This window comes from Thermobia domestica, chromosome 6 (genome assembly GCF_964235325.1).
Source record: "Thermobia domestica chromosome 6, izTheDome1.hap1.1, whole genome shotgun sequence".
NCBI lineage: Eukaryota > Metazoa > Arthropoda > Insecta > Zygentoma > Lepismatidae > Thermobia > Thermobia domestica.
Window position 1 is genome coordinate 226,260,468 of NC_137459.1, and position 18,284 is coordinate 226,278,751.

An 18,284-nucleotide genomic window follows, 5' to 3' on the forward strand; every position below is an offset into this window, starting at 1 on the left:
AGTGTTACCAGTTTGAGAAGGGAAGTTTCCCATCCGTAGATGTCAAAGTTTCCAATATAATTCAATGTTTCCCGGAAATAAATAATGGATACAAACGCACCCAGATATACATATAAAGTTGAACCATGCGTTTTGATTGGTACATATTTTCAAGAAAATTATCTCGTATCCTACATATTTGGAAAGAAATATCCCGAATTGCTGCCACTGATATGAATTTCCCGTTTCGTGGTATGTTTTTTTTTTTTTTTTTTGCCACCTGGAAATATTGTTGAGATGTTGGAGCATCTAAGGGAATGAGCAAAGAGTAAAAGTAATCATGCGGAGTGAGAAATATGGCAACAAATTGAACCGTGTGTGGTAGACAAGACAAATAAAATATCCTTCACCTAAATAGAGAAAACGGGATAATTCAAGATCCAGCCAAAGAACTGTTTATTTGTGGTTGACAAATAAAAAATGTTAGGGTAATAGAAGTGTTATTACATGGTGCATAGGTTTATAAAGCATACCTAAGCCGATAACCAGAAAAAGGGAGAAAAAATAGGAAAAAAAAGTAAAATAAAACATTTATGGGTAAAAAACGTGGAAGATATCTAGTTAGATACATTTTATTGACATTTAATTGATTATACAAACAATGAAAGAGCAAGAATGCTCTCTAACAGAGGAATATTATCAGGAAACAAATTCATTATATCGTTATGCCTTTCAGCAACTTGAACATTGAATCATCATTTACATGGTGTACTAAAATCACGTAAATCAACAAAGATTTACGTGATTTTAAGTACATGATATTATGTGCATATTCAAAAGACAGTAGGTAGTTTAGTGGTATATCTTATTTATGAAAATAAAATATATGAGAAATTACAATGAGTGCGTATCGGGAAACTTCCAATCACAATCAGCCCAGTCATAATCCAAAATATCTAATAAGGAATAATGAGTTGAGTTGAGTTGATTTTAGTTTAACGTTCCGTTCAGCAGCGAGGCTATATGAGACTTGGACCTACTGATTAACGTGAAATTCGAACCACATGAGCTCCCGCTTGAATCGAACCCGGGTCTCCCACGCCATAGGAATAATGAAAGGGTAAATTTACGTTACTTCTGGAGAGTAAGCTATTGTTCAAATGCCGATGCTAACACCAGAGGAAAATCCAGAAATCAAAGCAAATCTAAGCATAACTAGTGAAGTAAGCCTGCAGAACTAGTAGTTCTCGGATTCTATATTTATACTTAACGAAGTTGCTTGACTTACATTTTCACTTTTAATACGTCATTTGTTGTTTACCATTTCTGTATTTATCTCTGATTTAATTTAAATATCCAAACATCTTGTTGTAAGTTACATAGTATATAATTTTGATTCTTTTTTTATATTACAAATAAATGATTTGGATATTTTATTATACATGACAATAGTAATAATAAGAAAATATATAAATAGTACGCACAAACGTTGATTATTTTTTCCAGTTTAGTAATATAGACACAATTATGTCTCTGAAATCAGTGTCGTTTAATGACACTACTCTTTCAGGAAACATTAAATGGACGGAAAAGAAAGGAGTGTTGCAAGTCGATGTTAACCTTGAGTTTAGTACAACAAAATTTTCAACTAAAGTCTTTGGTTATATAAAGAAAAGTGATGCATCTATAGCAACTAATCTACGAATGGACTATAAGATTGGGAATTCAAAACTGGAAACTGTCAAACTAGATAGTAAACTTAGCAACCAAAATTCAAAATCATTAAGTCAATCACATGGTACTATTCAGTTAGAGTCTTCCGCATATCCACAACTGAACTTCGAGGGATCATTGAAATACCAGGTATGTTAATAAAAATATATGTTCAACTTATTCTAATATAGCAGTAGATCAGAGAAGGACGATTATATACAATGAAAATTAGGAAATTTCATTTGAAAATTAAATAACAGATGGATTATCCAGCAATATATTATTAGGAGTTAATTTCTCAATTTTTGAAGTTATGTTGCTTATATTTATGCTTTGAACATTTTTTTGTCATGTGTTAAAATAGCTTTGCTGGATGTTGCTGTGTAATCATCGCTGCAACTCTGCAGTATTCGTAATTTCGCTCGTTTTTCTTGTTCGAGTAAAATATGTAAATGTCGCTGACTATTCATTTACACATTCCAAGTATATATTCAAATTAATTGAATCATTTCCCCATAGAACTTGCATCAGTTAAACTTTCCCGCGCTTAGTGTACACGTCATTTTTCTCATTATGCACGTTATATTTTCTGGCGTATAGATGATGAAAATATAATTTAATACCGATACAACATTTCGCATGGCTTGCGTTTTCATAATACAGTCTGGAAATTATTGACTACTAAGTTTTAATTGTTGCGATATATGTACTTCATTAATTTCAACTTTGTTAATCAACTTACGAAACACAGTTTCTAAATTAATTATGTGACAGCAATTATAAGTCAGGCTATCTAATAGTTGGTGATGTTAGATAACTGATATTTTTTGACGGAACTGTCCATTTTTTAAAGCTATCAGTTTCGCTTCAAGTAGGTATTTATTGTAGTAAGGTTCACTCTTGGGTGAAATTCCATTTGAGTTTTGTTATTGCCCAGCATAAGTTAATTGTTGATAATTGTTCCGTAGCTTTTTAAGACTAAGGCGACATGTCATTAAATAGCATGTAAGATGTAAGATACGTTACATGTTTAACTTATGGTCAAACATGAGGCTTTTCTGTCTACATACAACCCTTGCGGCAATTGTATAACGATTTGCGTGTATACCTAATTCTAATTGTGTGGTCTTTCCTATTTTTTTGTATAATTTCTCTCATTTTATAATTTCCCACCATAGGCCCTAAAGAGATTCATTTCATACCTAAGCACACAATTGCTCAGATGATGTTTACGGTAAGTTAGAATAAATAATGAATTCCGTGTGATCTTTTTCTGGATTTTATAATCACTGATTACATACCTATATTACCTATATTTGTTATTCATGACGAGGAAGTAAAAATTCACCGTTTAAGTAATAAAGAAAAGGTATTATTTGTTATTGCGTTCCTCGATTCCGGATAACATGTACACAACAAAATCGTAACTAGCTGAGTTTATCGGAAACTTCAACTCCTTACGTGAACTATTGTGAACACAGACGGATTTTAACGGAAGTTACCTAAGTAAATAAATAAATAAATAAATAAATAAATAAATAAAATAAAAATAATAATATTATTAAAGCTGGAGAAGAAATATTGAGAAACTCTACACAAGAATCAATAATTTAGGTAAGCTTTCTTCTCTCAACTTGTAGCGGAGAAACATTTTTTTTCAGCGAAGTAAGTTCCCTCAATAGACACCATCGTATATATTGATTGTAATTTCTGCTTTGTAAGTGTAGGAATAATTAATATTGAAACACTGAGACATGTAGATTTTAGTATTGTGCCGAAAAATTAATTCTTTTAGGCTCAGGGAGCACATGCAAATGAAAGTGAATGGTCATTTTAAAAATATGGTTGGATGGACATGCGCTAGGAAATGAAATAAATCAGATAAAACACATGGACTCGATATTGTCTTCTAAAAAGTCCAAGATTTTTGGATCTAACTAGACATTCGTCTACTCACACTTGAGAATTATATCACAAAACTAGTACCTTTCTAAAAATTAATTTTTATTCAGACAACAAGCAATTGCGATTTCAATTCTTTCCATGATATTTGTGACATTAATGGCCAACATTTGGACAGTTTTCTACGCTTTTAATTTGAAATGTATGTCGTTACTATTTGAGGATCTTATTTTGATAATGGAAGATTTATATCTCAATACTTGTTTCAAGTTTGGTCTCTATGATTTCTCAATCTTTGGGATTGAATTTTCCGAAATTGCAATTTTTACACTAGAAATTAATGCACAGGTAGAAATATTCATTTTTTTAAGTATTAGGCATGCCTAACTTTACGTTGTAACTTCGACGAAAATCTCCCAGGTTTAATAAATCCTACGGCGCAATAAAGTAGAGTTCATCCTATAGATTTAGAAACCACTAAATATTATTTACGAGAAAAGGAGGAAATGGTCTTTACTAAAAATAAGTTTCTCCTTTAATGTTTTTTTTAATCAAAAAATTACTTTTCTACTCAAACTCACACAATGATATAATACACCTTACTACTTCTTATTTTCATTATCTACATTCATATGTTAATAGCACTTCTTTATGTTGTGTATAACATCTGGATGGAAAAATATGGTAGATTTACCACACTTCAAGAATGTAAATTCACTCGTAAGTTGATTTGAATATCCAGACTTCTAACTACCTACGAAAACATTTACATTCACTCCAACAACAATCATTTCACGGATTTAACATGTTTTATGTAAGTTATTAGGACGTAAAATCGATTGTGATTTATTCGAAAAAAAAAACATTTTTATACATTGCAAAAGCTGTAACTTCCAAATATTCATAGCAAATTCATAGTCGTATCGGACTAAATAAAAAGCTAGACTGGAGCAGAAAATTACTTCACTTGAAAGTCAAAATAAGATCTGCGATTGCATACGAAATGATCGAGCGGTTTGGGTCAGTATTCTATCATAAGATATTTATATGTTCAAATGCCATAGAAATACAAATTTCTCTTTAAAGTGTGTTCCTACTTCCATCTCTAGACTGAACATTTCTTTGAATGATTCTTGGACGACTCCTTGCCTTTGAAATTATGTTAGAAAAGAACATTGTGCGAATTGCAAATCTAAAATCCATAACTGAAAACAAAATATTAAGTATTTTCACTATTCCATTGTTATACTCTGACTTCTAACAAAAAACTAGTTATAAGCCGTGGTAATTTCAGCAGGTTTTCCTGGGCGAATGTTTAATATGCAAAGGGAGGGTGTAAAGCAGAAACATTGGTCATTTACATTGACACGATCGAGGATATAGCGCGAAAGGAGAAACGGTCTTTCCTACTAAGACAGTGAAATTGGCCCTACTTCAAAATTGGGTCGTTATTTACCCAAAATGTTACCCTTCATCTAAAACTATCGCAAAAAATTTGATCTCTTACACCAACCTATTATTTTGTTTTAATTTTGGTGGGGGTGGTCGAAATAATTTAAAAGTTTCAAAGACTTGTTTATCTGACAAATTGAACATTCCTTGCATTTCTGATAGATGAATTGTTTCATGTTTGGGAAATACACTGATTTCACTAAAAGGTCATACGTCTTAGAACCAACGGCCAAACCTCTGTGACTTGAACCAACGGCAGAAGTATGATCCACATCAAAAACTTTATAGCGCAATGAAACAGGTACAGCAATTAAAAATTTAGTACCACTAGATGTTTTTTTTTTTTTTTTGTTTTCTATACAAAATTCCTTCTTTAACTGTGAAATAAAATGCTTGTCTCAATTTTCGGATTTTTATTTTCCTTGTTTTCTAACCAATCAAAAATATGCTTATAAAACGGATCCTCCATTTGTTTATCTCTGAGAGAATGCTCGTCACTTAACATATTATTACACTCAGTAACAGTGGAAAAAATTCTCGAGGATCTTCCTCATTCTGTTGCTCGTCTGAAATGTCCCTGAGAGCACGAGAAAAACGTGAAAGAGCGTCGGCTTCTACGTTAGACAACCCGCATATATATGTTAAAGTAAAGTATTATTGTTCAATAATACTAAGCCACCTCGCAAATTTACCTATATTGTTTTGTCTGTTTCAGAACCAAAAAGCTCTTACAATCAGTTTTCAAATAAAAGTGACGTCCTAGTAAAAAATAACGAAAGGATCGAAAGGTATATATAATGCTCAAAGTTCACAAGGATGTCTAGATTTTTCACTTTTACTTAAGGTATGACTACAATAAGCAATGGATGCTAACTCTGGGTCATCTGGAGAACTCATAGGTTGCTTGGGCACGGCAGCTAGACCGCGAGTTGATGCATCACAGAACAAATGTAGAGGGTGTTTCGGATTATAATGCATTAAACATGGCGATTTTATGATAAAGTCATTGATTCTCTCAAAAGCATCTTGTTGTTTTTGTGTCCACTTAAACGGCACATCTTTCCTGAGAGGCGGGTTCAAAGGCTTCGCGATTTCAGAAAAAAATAGGTAAAAATAGTCTTACAAAGGTAGCTAATCCTAGAGAACTTTTTACATGTTTCTTAGTCTTTGGACGTTCAAAATTACTTATGGAGACAGTTATTCTTTAGGAAATTCGCAAGCCATCGCACGAAATATCGTGTCCCAAAATCGTTAATGAAAAATGAGCCAATTTTGTTTTTTTCTGGTGCAAGTTTAGGACCACGTTATCTAATTCGTTGAAATAACTTCTTGGTGAGATAGATAATTTCCACAAAAGTGTTTCCACCCCATAAAGTCATCAAGGTACCCAAAACGTGTTCAGATTCTAGTCCTCCCAATGTTATTTTCACTTATCTGTTTAAACAAGCGGAACTATTAATAAGACCCTGTGGGAAGGCTGAAAACAAAACGAACAAATTCCTGGGATTGAAAAGGCAGTGTCATGTTGATATTCCTCAGCGATCCTCACCTGGAAGAAACCGCTGAATAAATCGGTGCAGCACAAGTAGCGATACCTACTAAGGCGCGAAATAACATCTTTCTATCTACGATATGGGAAAACTGTCAGGTGCTATATGGAGGTTAAAAACCCTGGCGACCAAAACGAAGCTGAAAGATCCAGACTTCTTTTTCACGAGAAGAATGGGTGAATTGTAACTAGATACACACCTTATAATTACTCCTTGTTTGAGCAAAGTATCAACCTGTTTTTAACTTTTTTATGTGGAATGGAATTGGAAACTAATCCGCGTGTATTGGGACATCATCTAGCATTTTAATTTCATGTACTTAACCCTTAGCCACTCCAAAACCATCCTCTGACCAAGAAAAGCAATCCTTACACTCCTCAATAACATAATAAAACATTTGCTTCTGATCGTCAGAAAGTTGACGGTTAATGTCCACACTCTTGACGTTAAAACCAGCAGGAGAGTTACTGTTATCTTGTTTACTGGCTAAATCATTATTTTGAGCACTATCTGTACGATTTGGGTAATATCTTAAGTGAAGATTTTTCTCTAAACACATCTTTTTGTAGGTTGGGTTGACTATTCTAATGACAGGATTGACAGAATCCACTCTAGTCTCATTTACAAAAAATTCAGGTTTAGAACAGATTTCTCATTTGCTTGTAAAATATTCCTAACTCCCACTAAATCATTAATTTTACGAACAGGGACTGAATCACTAGATTTTGGTGGTAAAGAACAGATTTCGTTGTTATAAAATACGCTTGATAAAGTTCGCAGTTTGTTCGGAAACTGTCCCTATAGCATGACTCTCAGGTAGCGCGTAATCAGTGGGTGTTCAAACCTAACTACATGAACTACAAGAATGTCCTGGTTAATAGTAACATGCTCAGGAAGTAACCAATCATTCCCTATGCAAATTTGTCTAAAACACTTAAAGTATGCTTAAATGAATAGCCGTCAATTTCAAACTTCAACACAGCTAACGTGTTAGTTTCAAGTTCTTTTCCCGAGATGCAACGGATGATAGTACGTATTTTAAGAAGTCTAGTGTTAGGAGGAAGAAATTACCTAGTACAAATAGAAATTTGACTACCAGAATCCAGCAACGCTTTATACACTTTATTTTCAATAGTAATTTTAATACAAGGTAGAATCCTATTCCTAACAATAGGCGTAGTTATCGTGTGGGACTTGAGAGCAGATCTCCCACTACTCCCTGAATTATTTTGCTATTTAAAACATTCCAATTATCACTTCCCTTGAATTATGCCATATTGCATACTAATGTTTTAGCTGGACAATGAGTATTATTATTCGCGTCAAACGTACTATAATTTCCGTTACGCCTGTTCTGTTGGTTTTTAGCAATAACATAAGTATTCATGGGAGAACTCATTCTTTTATGCGTATTATTATTCATGTCACTCTTGCATTCAGAAGTACAAAAAGAAGGAAAAGAGGTACATTTATGTTGATGAAGAGGGGTAAAATCTACAGAGTGGTGATTACCGCCTTCTTTTCCAGCGGATAAGATATAATGATGCAGTAAAACTGCAAGCTTTCTCTTTCTTTGCTGTTGTTCTTCGAGAGAAAAAGAAACATGAGAATTACCGCGTAACGAAACATCTATCGCGAAACGAGCTATCTCTGCGATAAATTCGCTATCTCTGCGAGATATCTCTGTGCTATACTGCAATATTTGTTCTTTAAACTTAGCTTTAACAAGAGTCTTACATAATTCACAATTAATGCGTTGATTGTTCTTGTAACAAAAATTCACACAACTTATCTAGCGACAAAAACGATTTATTGTATGTGAGATTAAAGTACGGAGGCAGTAATCCTTCGACTAGAAGAGTGGTTTGTTGCTGTATAGGCATAGCTTTATCGAAGCTAAACATAAGATCTAGCTTGTCAAAAATATATGTTATAAAGGGTTCCCATTGTTTTTGATCTCTAGATCAATGATGTGTCCCGTAACCTTCTTAACTACAAAACCTCCAAATAATGTAATCATACGTCTCTTTATGTCTACATACGAAAAGTTCACAAATTCGTCTGTTCCAGTTAATACTAAAAACTACGCCAGTGCCCCATCCCTTAATAGATATGGAAGCAAATGGCGCTTCTTGACTGCGTTGAACCCGTAAATGACGCAGTACTATTCATAATAGTCAAAGAAACGAATTACATCTTCCCCATACTTGCCGTGAAAAAATGTGGGGCGCACAATCGAATCTAGAGACATAAGTCGAGCTTGTGCCATAATTCCAGAATTCACCATTTTCTCTAAATATCTATAAATAGTGTGTCTAAAAATGGACACAAAAAAACAAAATAGTACAACAAATTTAGAGGGTGGAGGGAAAATGGTAAAAACAAATAGAATTTCAGCAAATTCTAACGTTGAGCGGGAAAAAAACAAATGAAAAAAATATATTTTAATTATCTTCAGCTAGTTGAAAAGATCGCGGGTTACAAATATGTGTGAATCCACACAAGAATAACAGTTAAAACCAAATCTCCGCGATGTGCAGTCGCCCCTTGTCAGTCTGAAAGCTCAGATAACGCACTAATTAATGGTGTACCTGGGGATGTCAGAACTGACAAGTTGCGCCCAGGATTTTTAAACATTAAGCCTGGAAGATCATAAAGTACGCTTACCTTATTTGCGCACAAATAAAATCAAACATGTACAAAAGAAACTGATACATAGTGTGAGGAAAGAGGAAACTACAAAAGAACAGCTGAAAAAACGGAGGGAAACATTAAGAAAGAAGTATTCGAATGAATTAGCGAAGATGATCTATTTTAAGCTTTGTCTGAGGAATATTATAAGAAAAAGGATAATGTGCAAATGAGTGAACAAGAAAGAGGAACGAGCAGTGGCGGATCTAAAATAGGACCTGGGACGAGTTTTTTTCAGTGACAAAACAATTTATTATATATATATTCTTACAAGTTCATATATACCTAATTTGTCTGGGTACTGGCTGCCCCATTTTTACCTTCTAGATCCGCCACTGCAAGCTTGTGTGAAGACCTTAAACCCAGAAATGACAAGCGATTCCCCGAATGTTGTCAGAGCAGGAGTGGCTAAAATAAGCGACGACAAATTGTAAAACAGTGTAAAATTGAAGATAGCCTGAAGTAGTGTTGTGTAGTGTTGTGTTGTGTAGGTGAAGTTTCCGTAAAGTAAAATAATTCAAATGTAAATTTGATTTGATTCCAAATTAGAGCCCCTTTCAGCATCGAGGCTATATGAGACGTAAACCTAATGATTTAACGTGGAATACAAACCATATGAGCTCCTACCAGGAATTGAACCAAGAAGTCCCACGCCAAAGGCGCGTATACTAACCGCTTATCTACGAGTGAGCTCTAATTGAATATAAAATACGCTGGAAAGATTTGCTTTAATGCTCAGTATTTATTTTACTAATTTACTACTGCATTTCTAATTTTAGACGAACCAAAGAGTTGGGTTCCAAATGTATTATTATAAAGAAAGAAATATTGTATTTCGTTACAAAAAGAAAAGAACATCATTAGAATTCGAATCTTCAATATAGCAAGTGAGTAGTTATCTATCTAAAGGGAGATGTAACGTAGAAATACATTTTATTTCAAATAAGAATTAAAAAATACAGTAGATGCCTAATTGCAGGTCTCTCTAATAGTTATTACTGTAAAACTTATTATAATAATAAATATGTTAATTCCCTCCTAATAAAAAAATACAAAATTACCTTTCTAATACATGAAAAATGTTTAAAACAATATTTGCAACACATTATGTTAATGTGGTACTTTTGACCCCGCGCGACTTCTCGCGTTACTTCGTCAACGCAACTTCTCGAGGGTTAAATCAGTGATATCTGTTGTTTCGTGTGGAGATGAAACAAACTTGTGAACCAAAGGTTTAAGAACAACTCAAGTTATTAATAAACACTTTGCCGAAGATTATTTTCTCATATCATTATAATAAAATACGAAAGACGTTCTGAAATGAAGAAATAGAACTTTGCAAGCGGAGGCAAAGAAACCTAAATTAACGAGACTAAAGACGAATCATTTGTCGCGTAATGATCGTGGTTCAGTGGTCAAGACACTGGGTCAGTAATCTAAAGGTTCGAACCCACATCGGGCATTTTTTTACTTTAGGATTTTTGATGGCGATTGATCGACCATGACACACGTTTTATTATATTCAGATATTTGAATACTCCGATGTTTCAATACTTGGACTATTAAATTTTCATGAATAATAATAGTAATAATAATAAACTAATTATCTCGTTGAAGATTAAAAGCTAGGAGCTAATTATCGCTCAGTTAATACCATTACAAGCAGAAACGTGACATTTGGCAAGAATATTTTGGTTTTGTTTAATGTTGCCCACGAGAAGAGGAATTTTTCATCTCGTTCCTAAAAAAAAAAATAAAAAAAAAACAGAAAAACTGAGAATTAATATTTTACATTCGAGACAGGACAAGGCTAACTCAAATTATCGTGTCGCATTGGAGATGAAAATCCAGACGAGATGAAAAGTATCGTAAACATTTCTCGTTTGTCTCGATTCTCGAAATAGTGTATGTCCATTCTTTAAGTAACAATTGCTTTGTAGACTAAATCTTATAGGATTTTTGTTACTGTGTATTTCAGAGCTCATTAAATTATGGTCTGTGTAGGCATTTTTGTAGCAAAACTTCTATAAATACCTCTGCATGTCCTAGAAATTAGTTTATTATATGCCTCATTGTTGAGTGATATTCAGTTATTTTTTTACAGTCATTTTCTTTAAAACATACAGTAGAATACCTTCTACATAAAACTTTAGTGGAAAGATTTTGTATAAAATCTGGGTAGTTGCAGAGGCGTGTCTTGAATGTATTAATACCATTTATTATTATTATTATTATTATTATTATTATTATTATTATTATTATTATTATTATTATTATTATTATTATTATTATTATTACTGAAGTGTTGTTCACTTAATGGTTCACCCTCTTTCACACAGCTACCGCCTAGTGGGCATTGTGCTGAACAAACACCCTGTGTGTAGGTTTTCTCCGGGTTCCGCTTCTTCACACTTCCTTTATTCCAATATTTCTTTCATTCTCATATCGACGTCTTCTGTAGCTTAGCCGGCATAACCATTACTAAAAACAAATGTTCTTACGGCTCTTGTGAGGTCTGTATCCCTACTTTCTACATGAAATTTAACTCGAAGCTTTCCGTTATAATATTTAGCTAGTTGTAGGGACATATGCAGAGGGTATGTCTTGATGGTCCTGACACTTCTCTCCAATCCCGGCTTTTTTGTAACTTCTACCTAACGCTACGGGCGATTTTACAGATTTTAATACAGTGTGTTCTCATACAGAATTGTCTTCAATATTATTATTATTATTATTATTATTATTATTATTATTATTATTATTATTATTATTATTATTATTATTACTAATAATAATAATGATAATAATAATCCTGTATATTTGAGACTTCAGTATTATGTCCTATTCCAATGCAAATTAGCATACTCAAGTTAAGGAAAAAAAATAAATGTTTTGGGTCCTCTATAAGGATAAATTACTATATAAGAGACATTTTGGAAAGAAAAGAGGAAGTAAAATAAGGTGTCAGCTACTGGACAATATGAAAATCGACCCTTCGGATGCCTCAACAGAAACTAAGTAGGATCTGTCTTCATCATGATACATAGTAACAACCTTACCTTGGGTAAAAGACATTGGATTATGTATGCGTTATATTGATATTTTAACAAAATATACATAAAATATAAGAAAACAATAGTTCCTATTTACCAATTTTCGTTGAACGAATATATGGAACTTGTTGAAGATGGCGAACGAAAATATTATTATTAATATTTCTAGTTAGAATGGAAGAACTTAATAAGAATTCCACAATGAAGTTTCAGACACATTTATGACTCATACTAGGCCTTAAGGATGACACGTCTGTGTTCATCAATTGTTTGCGAAACACGGGAAGTTTTCAGAGAGTAGAAATCGAGATTGTAGACTATGATATCACGTTTTTAGTTTTTCTTCTGTGGAAGAAGTCTTTTGAGCTCTAATTTGTAAGAACGAGAGAAATTTACTATTTTGCATGTTATTATACTCCAGAAATATCTACATTCTAAATTATAAAAACAAATTCTGAATATCCTCGGAGGGACGCAAACCACGGATCGCTAACTCACGAAACGAATGCTCAAGCCACTACCCTAAGATCGCTCTTTTAAATAAGAGTCAAGAAACACTCGTCTATGTAGCAAATTGCAAACTTTTACGATACGAATATTTTGTTAACGATGAAACACTGATTTCGGTCATGATAAAACACTATAGACCAGAGAACTCAAGTTTAAATTTTAAAAAAGACCGAAAGTATCTTCCTAACGTATCTCTATTATATTCGGTTATTCTCGTTTTACAGATATTTCCAGTAACCTTGAACGACAGGGACAGGAACACAGATACATCAATGACATGTAATATTTCAAAGTCTCTCACACCGGGAATCAAAATTGAGACCCCACCTAATGAACAATCTGATGAGTGGGGTGCCTGGTTCGTTCCCAAGGCAGGTAAGCTTGAGACGGACAACATCGTGTTCGTGGGTTTTCTTGGGACACCCACTTTCTTACTCCAACATTTCGTCCATCAAATTCACTTCCTTCAATCATAGTCTTCCTCAACTTAAATGGACATTAAACGTAAAGATTTCATTTTCAAGCTGTTAGCCTAAACCAATCCGAATCGAAACACAGTTGTATTTTCTATTGCTCATTAACGTTTTTTCACAAAAATATGTAGAAAAACACGGGGAATCGTAATTCCATTCAAAGGTGAAACATCAGACTCATAACACCTTAATCTAAAACGAAACCATTAGATTTCGTTTGGAAGTTTTCGAAAATATATACGGATATTCTGAAAAGCGGCAATATATTGTCTATATTCAAGCAAAACTGAACCAAATTACAGTTCACTTTCTGAAATAAACGAACACATTCTGTTTCAAGTTTAAACCGAACCCAAACCAGTTAACCCAGAGATGGCGTGGGTCAATGAAACCGTGACCCACAAACCACTGACCCACTCCCACCGTGACCGAGTCTGACCCATGACCCACCGTGACCCACCGCCCACCGTAGCTCACCAGCCACTGTGATCCACTCCGACCCCCTATCCACCATGAACCACTGACGCACCAAACACATCATAATCAACTCTGACATGATCGAGGGCCTCTTTACCGACTAAAGAGTTTACATTTGGAATATAATCAGGCTGTGAAATTCTAACTAATCGGAGTTTGAATTTCTACCATCAATCGCTCAAGCACCGCTCTTACAATAACGATGGATCTGATCTTTACGATATAAAACGGTAAAGTGTTTGTCACGGGTAAAATTACGAGGAATTTCAATTAAATTATCACGGTCTAATTATTTCTTTGTTGAATTATTGATACTTTTAAGTGAGAAAACGGATGAAATTTTTAAGTCCGAATTCAAGCTCAGTAAGCCAACGAACAGAAGCTTATATTACAAATTTTGTCTATTTTTCTCACAATAATAATAATAATAATAATAATAATAATAATAATAATAATAATAATAATAATAATAATAATATAGAAGACAAATTCTGTATAAGGACATACTGTATTAAAATCTGTTAAATCGTGCGTAGCGTTAGGCAGAAGTTACAAAATAGCCGAGATTGGAGAGAAGTGTCAGGACCATCAAGACATACTCTCTGCATATATCCCTACAACTGGCTAAACGATATAACGGAAAGTTTCGAGGTAAATTTCATGTAGAAAGTAGGGATACAGACATCACAAGAGCCGTAAGAAAATTTGATTTTAAGTAGTGGTTATGCCGGCTAAGCTACAGAAGACGTCGATGATGAGAATGAAAGAAATATTGGAATAAAGAAAGTGTGAAGAAGCGGAACCCGGAGAAAATCTACACACAGGGTGATTGTTCAGCACAATGCCCACTAGGCGGTAGCTGGGTGAAAGAGGGTGAAACATTAAATTAACAACACTTCAATAATAATAATAATAATAATAATAATAATAATAATAATAATAATAATAATAATAATAATAATAATAGTAATAATAATAATAATAATAATAATAATAATAATTATAATAATAATAATAATAGTTTTAAAGTTGACTTAAATTTGGCAAAACTTACTTAAACGTAGGGATTTCGAAGAGGGGGTTCCGTACCTTCAAGACACCTCTGCAACTATCCACATTTATACAAAAGTTTTCCACTAAAATTTCATTTAGAAAGTATTCTACTGTATGTTTCAAGGAAAATAACTGTAATAAAAATAACTGAATATCACTCAACAGTTAAGTATATAATAAACTAAGTTTTAGGATATGCAGAGGTAACTATAAATGTTTTGCTACAAAAATATCTACACAAACCATAATTTAATGAGCTCTGAAATACGAAGTAAGAAAAGATCTATATACTTAAAGAATAGTCATGCACTATTTCGAGAATCGAGACAAGACGACAAATGTTTACGATACTTTTCATCTCGTCTCGATTCTTATCTCCAAAGTGAGACGACAATTTGAGTTAGCCTTGTCCCGTCTCGAAAATAAAATGTTAATTCTCATTTTTGTACGTGTTTTAGAAACGAGATGAAAAATTCCTCTTCTCGTGGGCAACATTAAACAAAACCAAAATATTCTTGCCAAATGTCACGTTTCTGCTTGTAATGGTATGAACTGAACTATAATTAGCTCCTAGCTTTTTATCTTCCTTTTATGATGATATGAGTGAAAATTTTTCGGCAAAGGTTCTATTAATTTCTTGAGTTGTTCTCAAACCTTTGGTTCACATGTTTCTTTCTTCCCCACACGAAACCACAGATATGACTGATTTAATTTTCGTACTCTGCATTTGTTTCAAAGCAGTCGCCATTACCTGATCAATGACTTATATTCTCCTTGATACATTGTAACTAAGTTACAAGAGGTTTACGTCCTATCTGAACGGCGCATCCACCGAGTCAGATTTTGGAATATCGCATTAAGTTAGCTTTCAAGGTAGCTAAAGGAAACGTATGTAATCGAGTACATAGAGTTCTCCGTAGCAGAATGGATAAAGGCATGGTTTCAGATTTTTTAAATTGGTAATTCCTCCGTTCTCAAGATCTTTCTCTGACTTCGTAATCATCTGATGCTCTAAAAAGAGTTCACCACCTTATTTCGACAACTGCCTAATGTGATCATCGCAGTTCGAAACCTTCCCTTCTTCTGTTTCACAAAATCACAATTTTCATCATAATACGAATACTGTCGATCATTTTCCCCAATACTAAGTCTGTGTATATAAATCATCCATCCCTCTCTCCATACTGGAATCTCTCTCTCTCTCCCTCTCTCTCTCAATGTCGCCCAGGAACTCATATGGCTTGAGATCAAATCTTCGACTCTTGAAACCAAATGTAAGCTCTCTAGCAATGTGGTATCGTAACTCTATAGATTTTTTGCTAAAAGCAGAGTCTTTTAGATTTGGTGGGGTTATTCTCCGCCGACATAAGATGTTCATTTCTTTATTAGTGTATTACTATACATTTGATCAAACAATAAGTGTTTATGAAGCCCAAGGGAGGGGGAATTACACCCTCCTGTCCTGCCCAAATGACCCCCCTGGAACATTTGCTTGCAATTACTGAAAAGAAGTGAAATGAATCACTGAATAACACTCATTTCTGCCAGTAGATATTTTAGAGCTCTGTGCGTGCATTACAGATTTTAGGAAGCACAAAACCTACTGCCGTTATTGGCAATTTCCAGAGATTTCTTAGGGAGCATCTTACTAGCTTGCAGTCTTTAAAGAAGGGAAAGAATGAAACCAAAGGTCCTTATGAAGCTCTAGGAACATTGTGCGACTTTTTTCTTTTAAATCTAGACTCTTAAAAATATTTCAGAACAAACGAGTGGAAAAGACTGTTTTAGAGCTATAGCGTTGTAAACTTGATTCCTGTTTCTTTTTCAGCTGAATGGAAAGAGTGTACTACTTCACACTAACTGCTTTAAACAAGGAGAGGTGGATCAGGGGAGGAGTTGTATTGAATACTAGAAACAACTAATCGATTGAGACATGTATTTGTGGATGCATAAGAAAACGGGGCAAGAGTTTGTTTTAGCATTTTTGTAACAATTGCTATGCTGCGAACTGTACAGCACATTTTTATCTGGGAATGAAAATGATGGAAACAATCTTAGAAAGAAAACAAATAAACTGAAAACAAACGAGTTTCTCTCAGTTTTCGCATCATTTTAGGGCCATCTATGTCAAAGTTAAAACATTTCCTTTCCAGATTTCACGATTTTTCTTGCTCTTACATCCCTTCCGCTTATGTCATTCTTCCGCCTCTTCGATTACGTCAATTTCGGAACAGAGGTGCTAAATATGTATCTTCGTAAGAGTGATTGCACTTCAGTGACTCTTGCACAACAAAGTTGCACACACCCCGTGTCGCCTGATCGTATCTACCAGTCCTTGCCTTAGACGCCTCGTTGCGCTCTCTGTTGCCCGCATCGGGAAACAGCGACACGCTACCCATGAATATTATTTTCCAACAGCTAACGTCTTGAATAGGCAATAAAGACAGCGGAGAAGCAAGGCATGCCTTCTGTTTCTATGTTTTCCAGGAATCGAAGTAACTGACAGTACCACCATGAGCAAAATAAATGACACGTCTCCTTATTTTGAAGTTTTTTAAGCTATCTCCGTTTTCTTTACGTGTTCGAAATTTCGGAAGGTTTCTCCAGCTGGAAAGGTTAATAACAAACCCTTTTTAATATTTTTGTTGGATATTAGCTTACAATAAATAAATTAAAACCAAAAAAACTTTAAATCGACCGAAATTACGAGAATTACCAATTCTGCTAAAGTGGGAGATTTTCAAGAACGCGAAGGAATTCTGCAGTTCAAAACGAAGCAGCGACATCTATGTCATTGAGAGAAATGCGGATTAAATCTACAAACGAAAATTTAACGAAACATTTCTAGTATGTCTTAATATGTGCATTATCTGCAAACTCCAAATATATGAATCTATGCCAAGTATTAACGTATAGACAGAGCAAATAGAGGAAATTACCTATGGAAAAGGACAAATTGGTTGCACGATCGTAATGAAAAATCGCCTTTACCATAGAATAGGTTCAGCTCACGGAAGAAAACAATTAGCTCAGTTAATTAAAGCAACCAGTCTGTATGTTGGAAGTAGTTGATTCGAGCCCCATGAAAGTGCAATTCCCTTTTTTGTTACTTTGGTTATTTTATTTATTTCTTAAGTGGGAAAGAATCAAATTGTAATATATGTGTAAAGCTCGTGACGATACAAAAAAAAACAAACAAGAAAAATGCCGTTGTCGCACTTGCATTAGTGTCCATAATTTTTGTTTGCAAACAGTTCCGTAAATATTTCCCCTGTGCTTGTTGCTGCTATATGCTCACTGGTGCATAACGAATGTTTTCCAGTAAAAGTTAATTCTAGTTTAGAGAATTTATAAAGTTTCAAAATGTTTATTATTAAATAGCGTTTTATCCACTTGTTTGGACATTTTGATAGCATATTTCCCTATTAAAT

At 33.9% G+C, this 18,284-nt stretch overlaps 1 protein-coding gene across 2 annotated transcripts in view; it reads left to right on the forward strand.

The window, feature by feature from the left end:
* Apoltp (Apolipoprotein lipid transfer particle) overlaps positions 1–18,284 on the forward strand; it is a 6,186,292-nt gene that overhangs the window by 2,216,494 nt on the left and 3,951,514 nt on the right. For both annotated transcript variants that reach the window (XM_081762641.1, XM_081762640.1), the window contains exon 23: positions 1,550–1,842. In XM_081762641.1, coding sequence (XP_081618767.1) covers positions 1,550–1,842 — 293 coding nt within the window. The remainder of the gene's footprint in view (positions 1–1,549; positions 1,843–18,284) is intronic.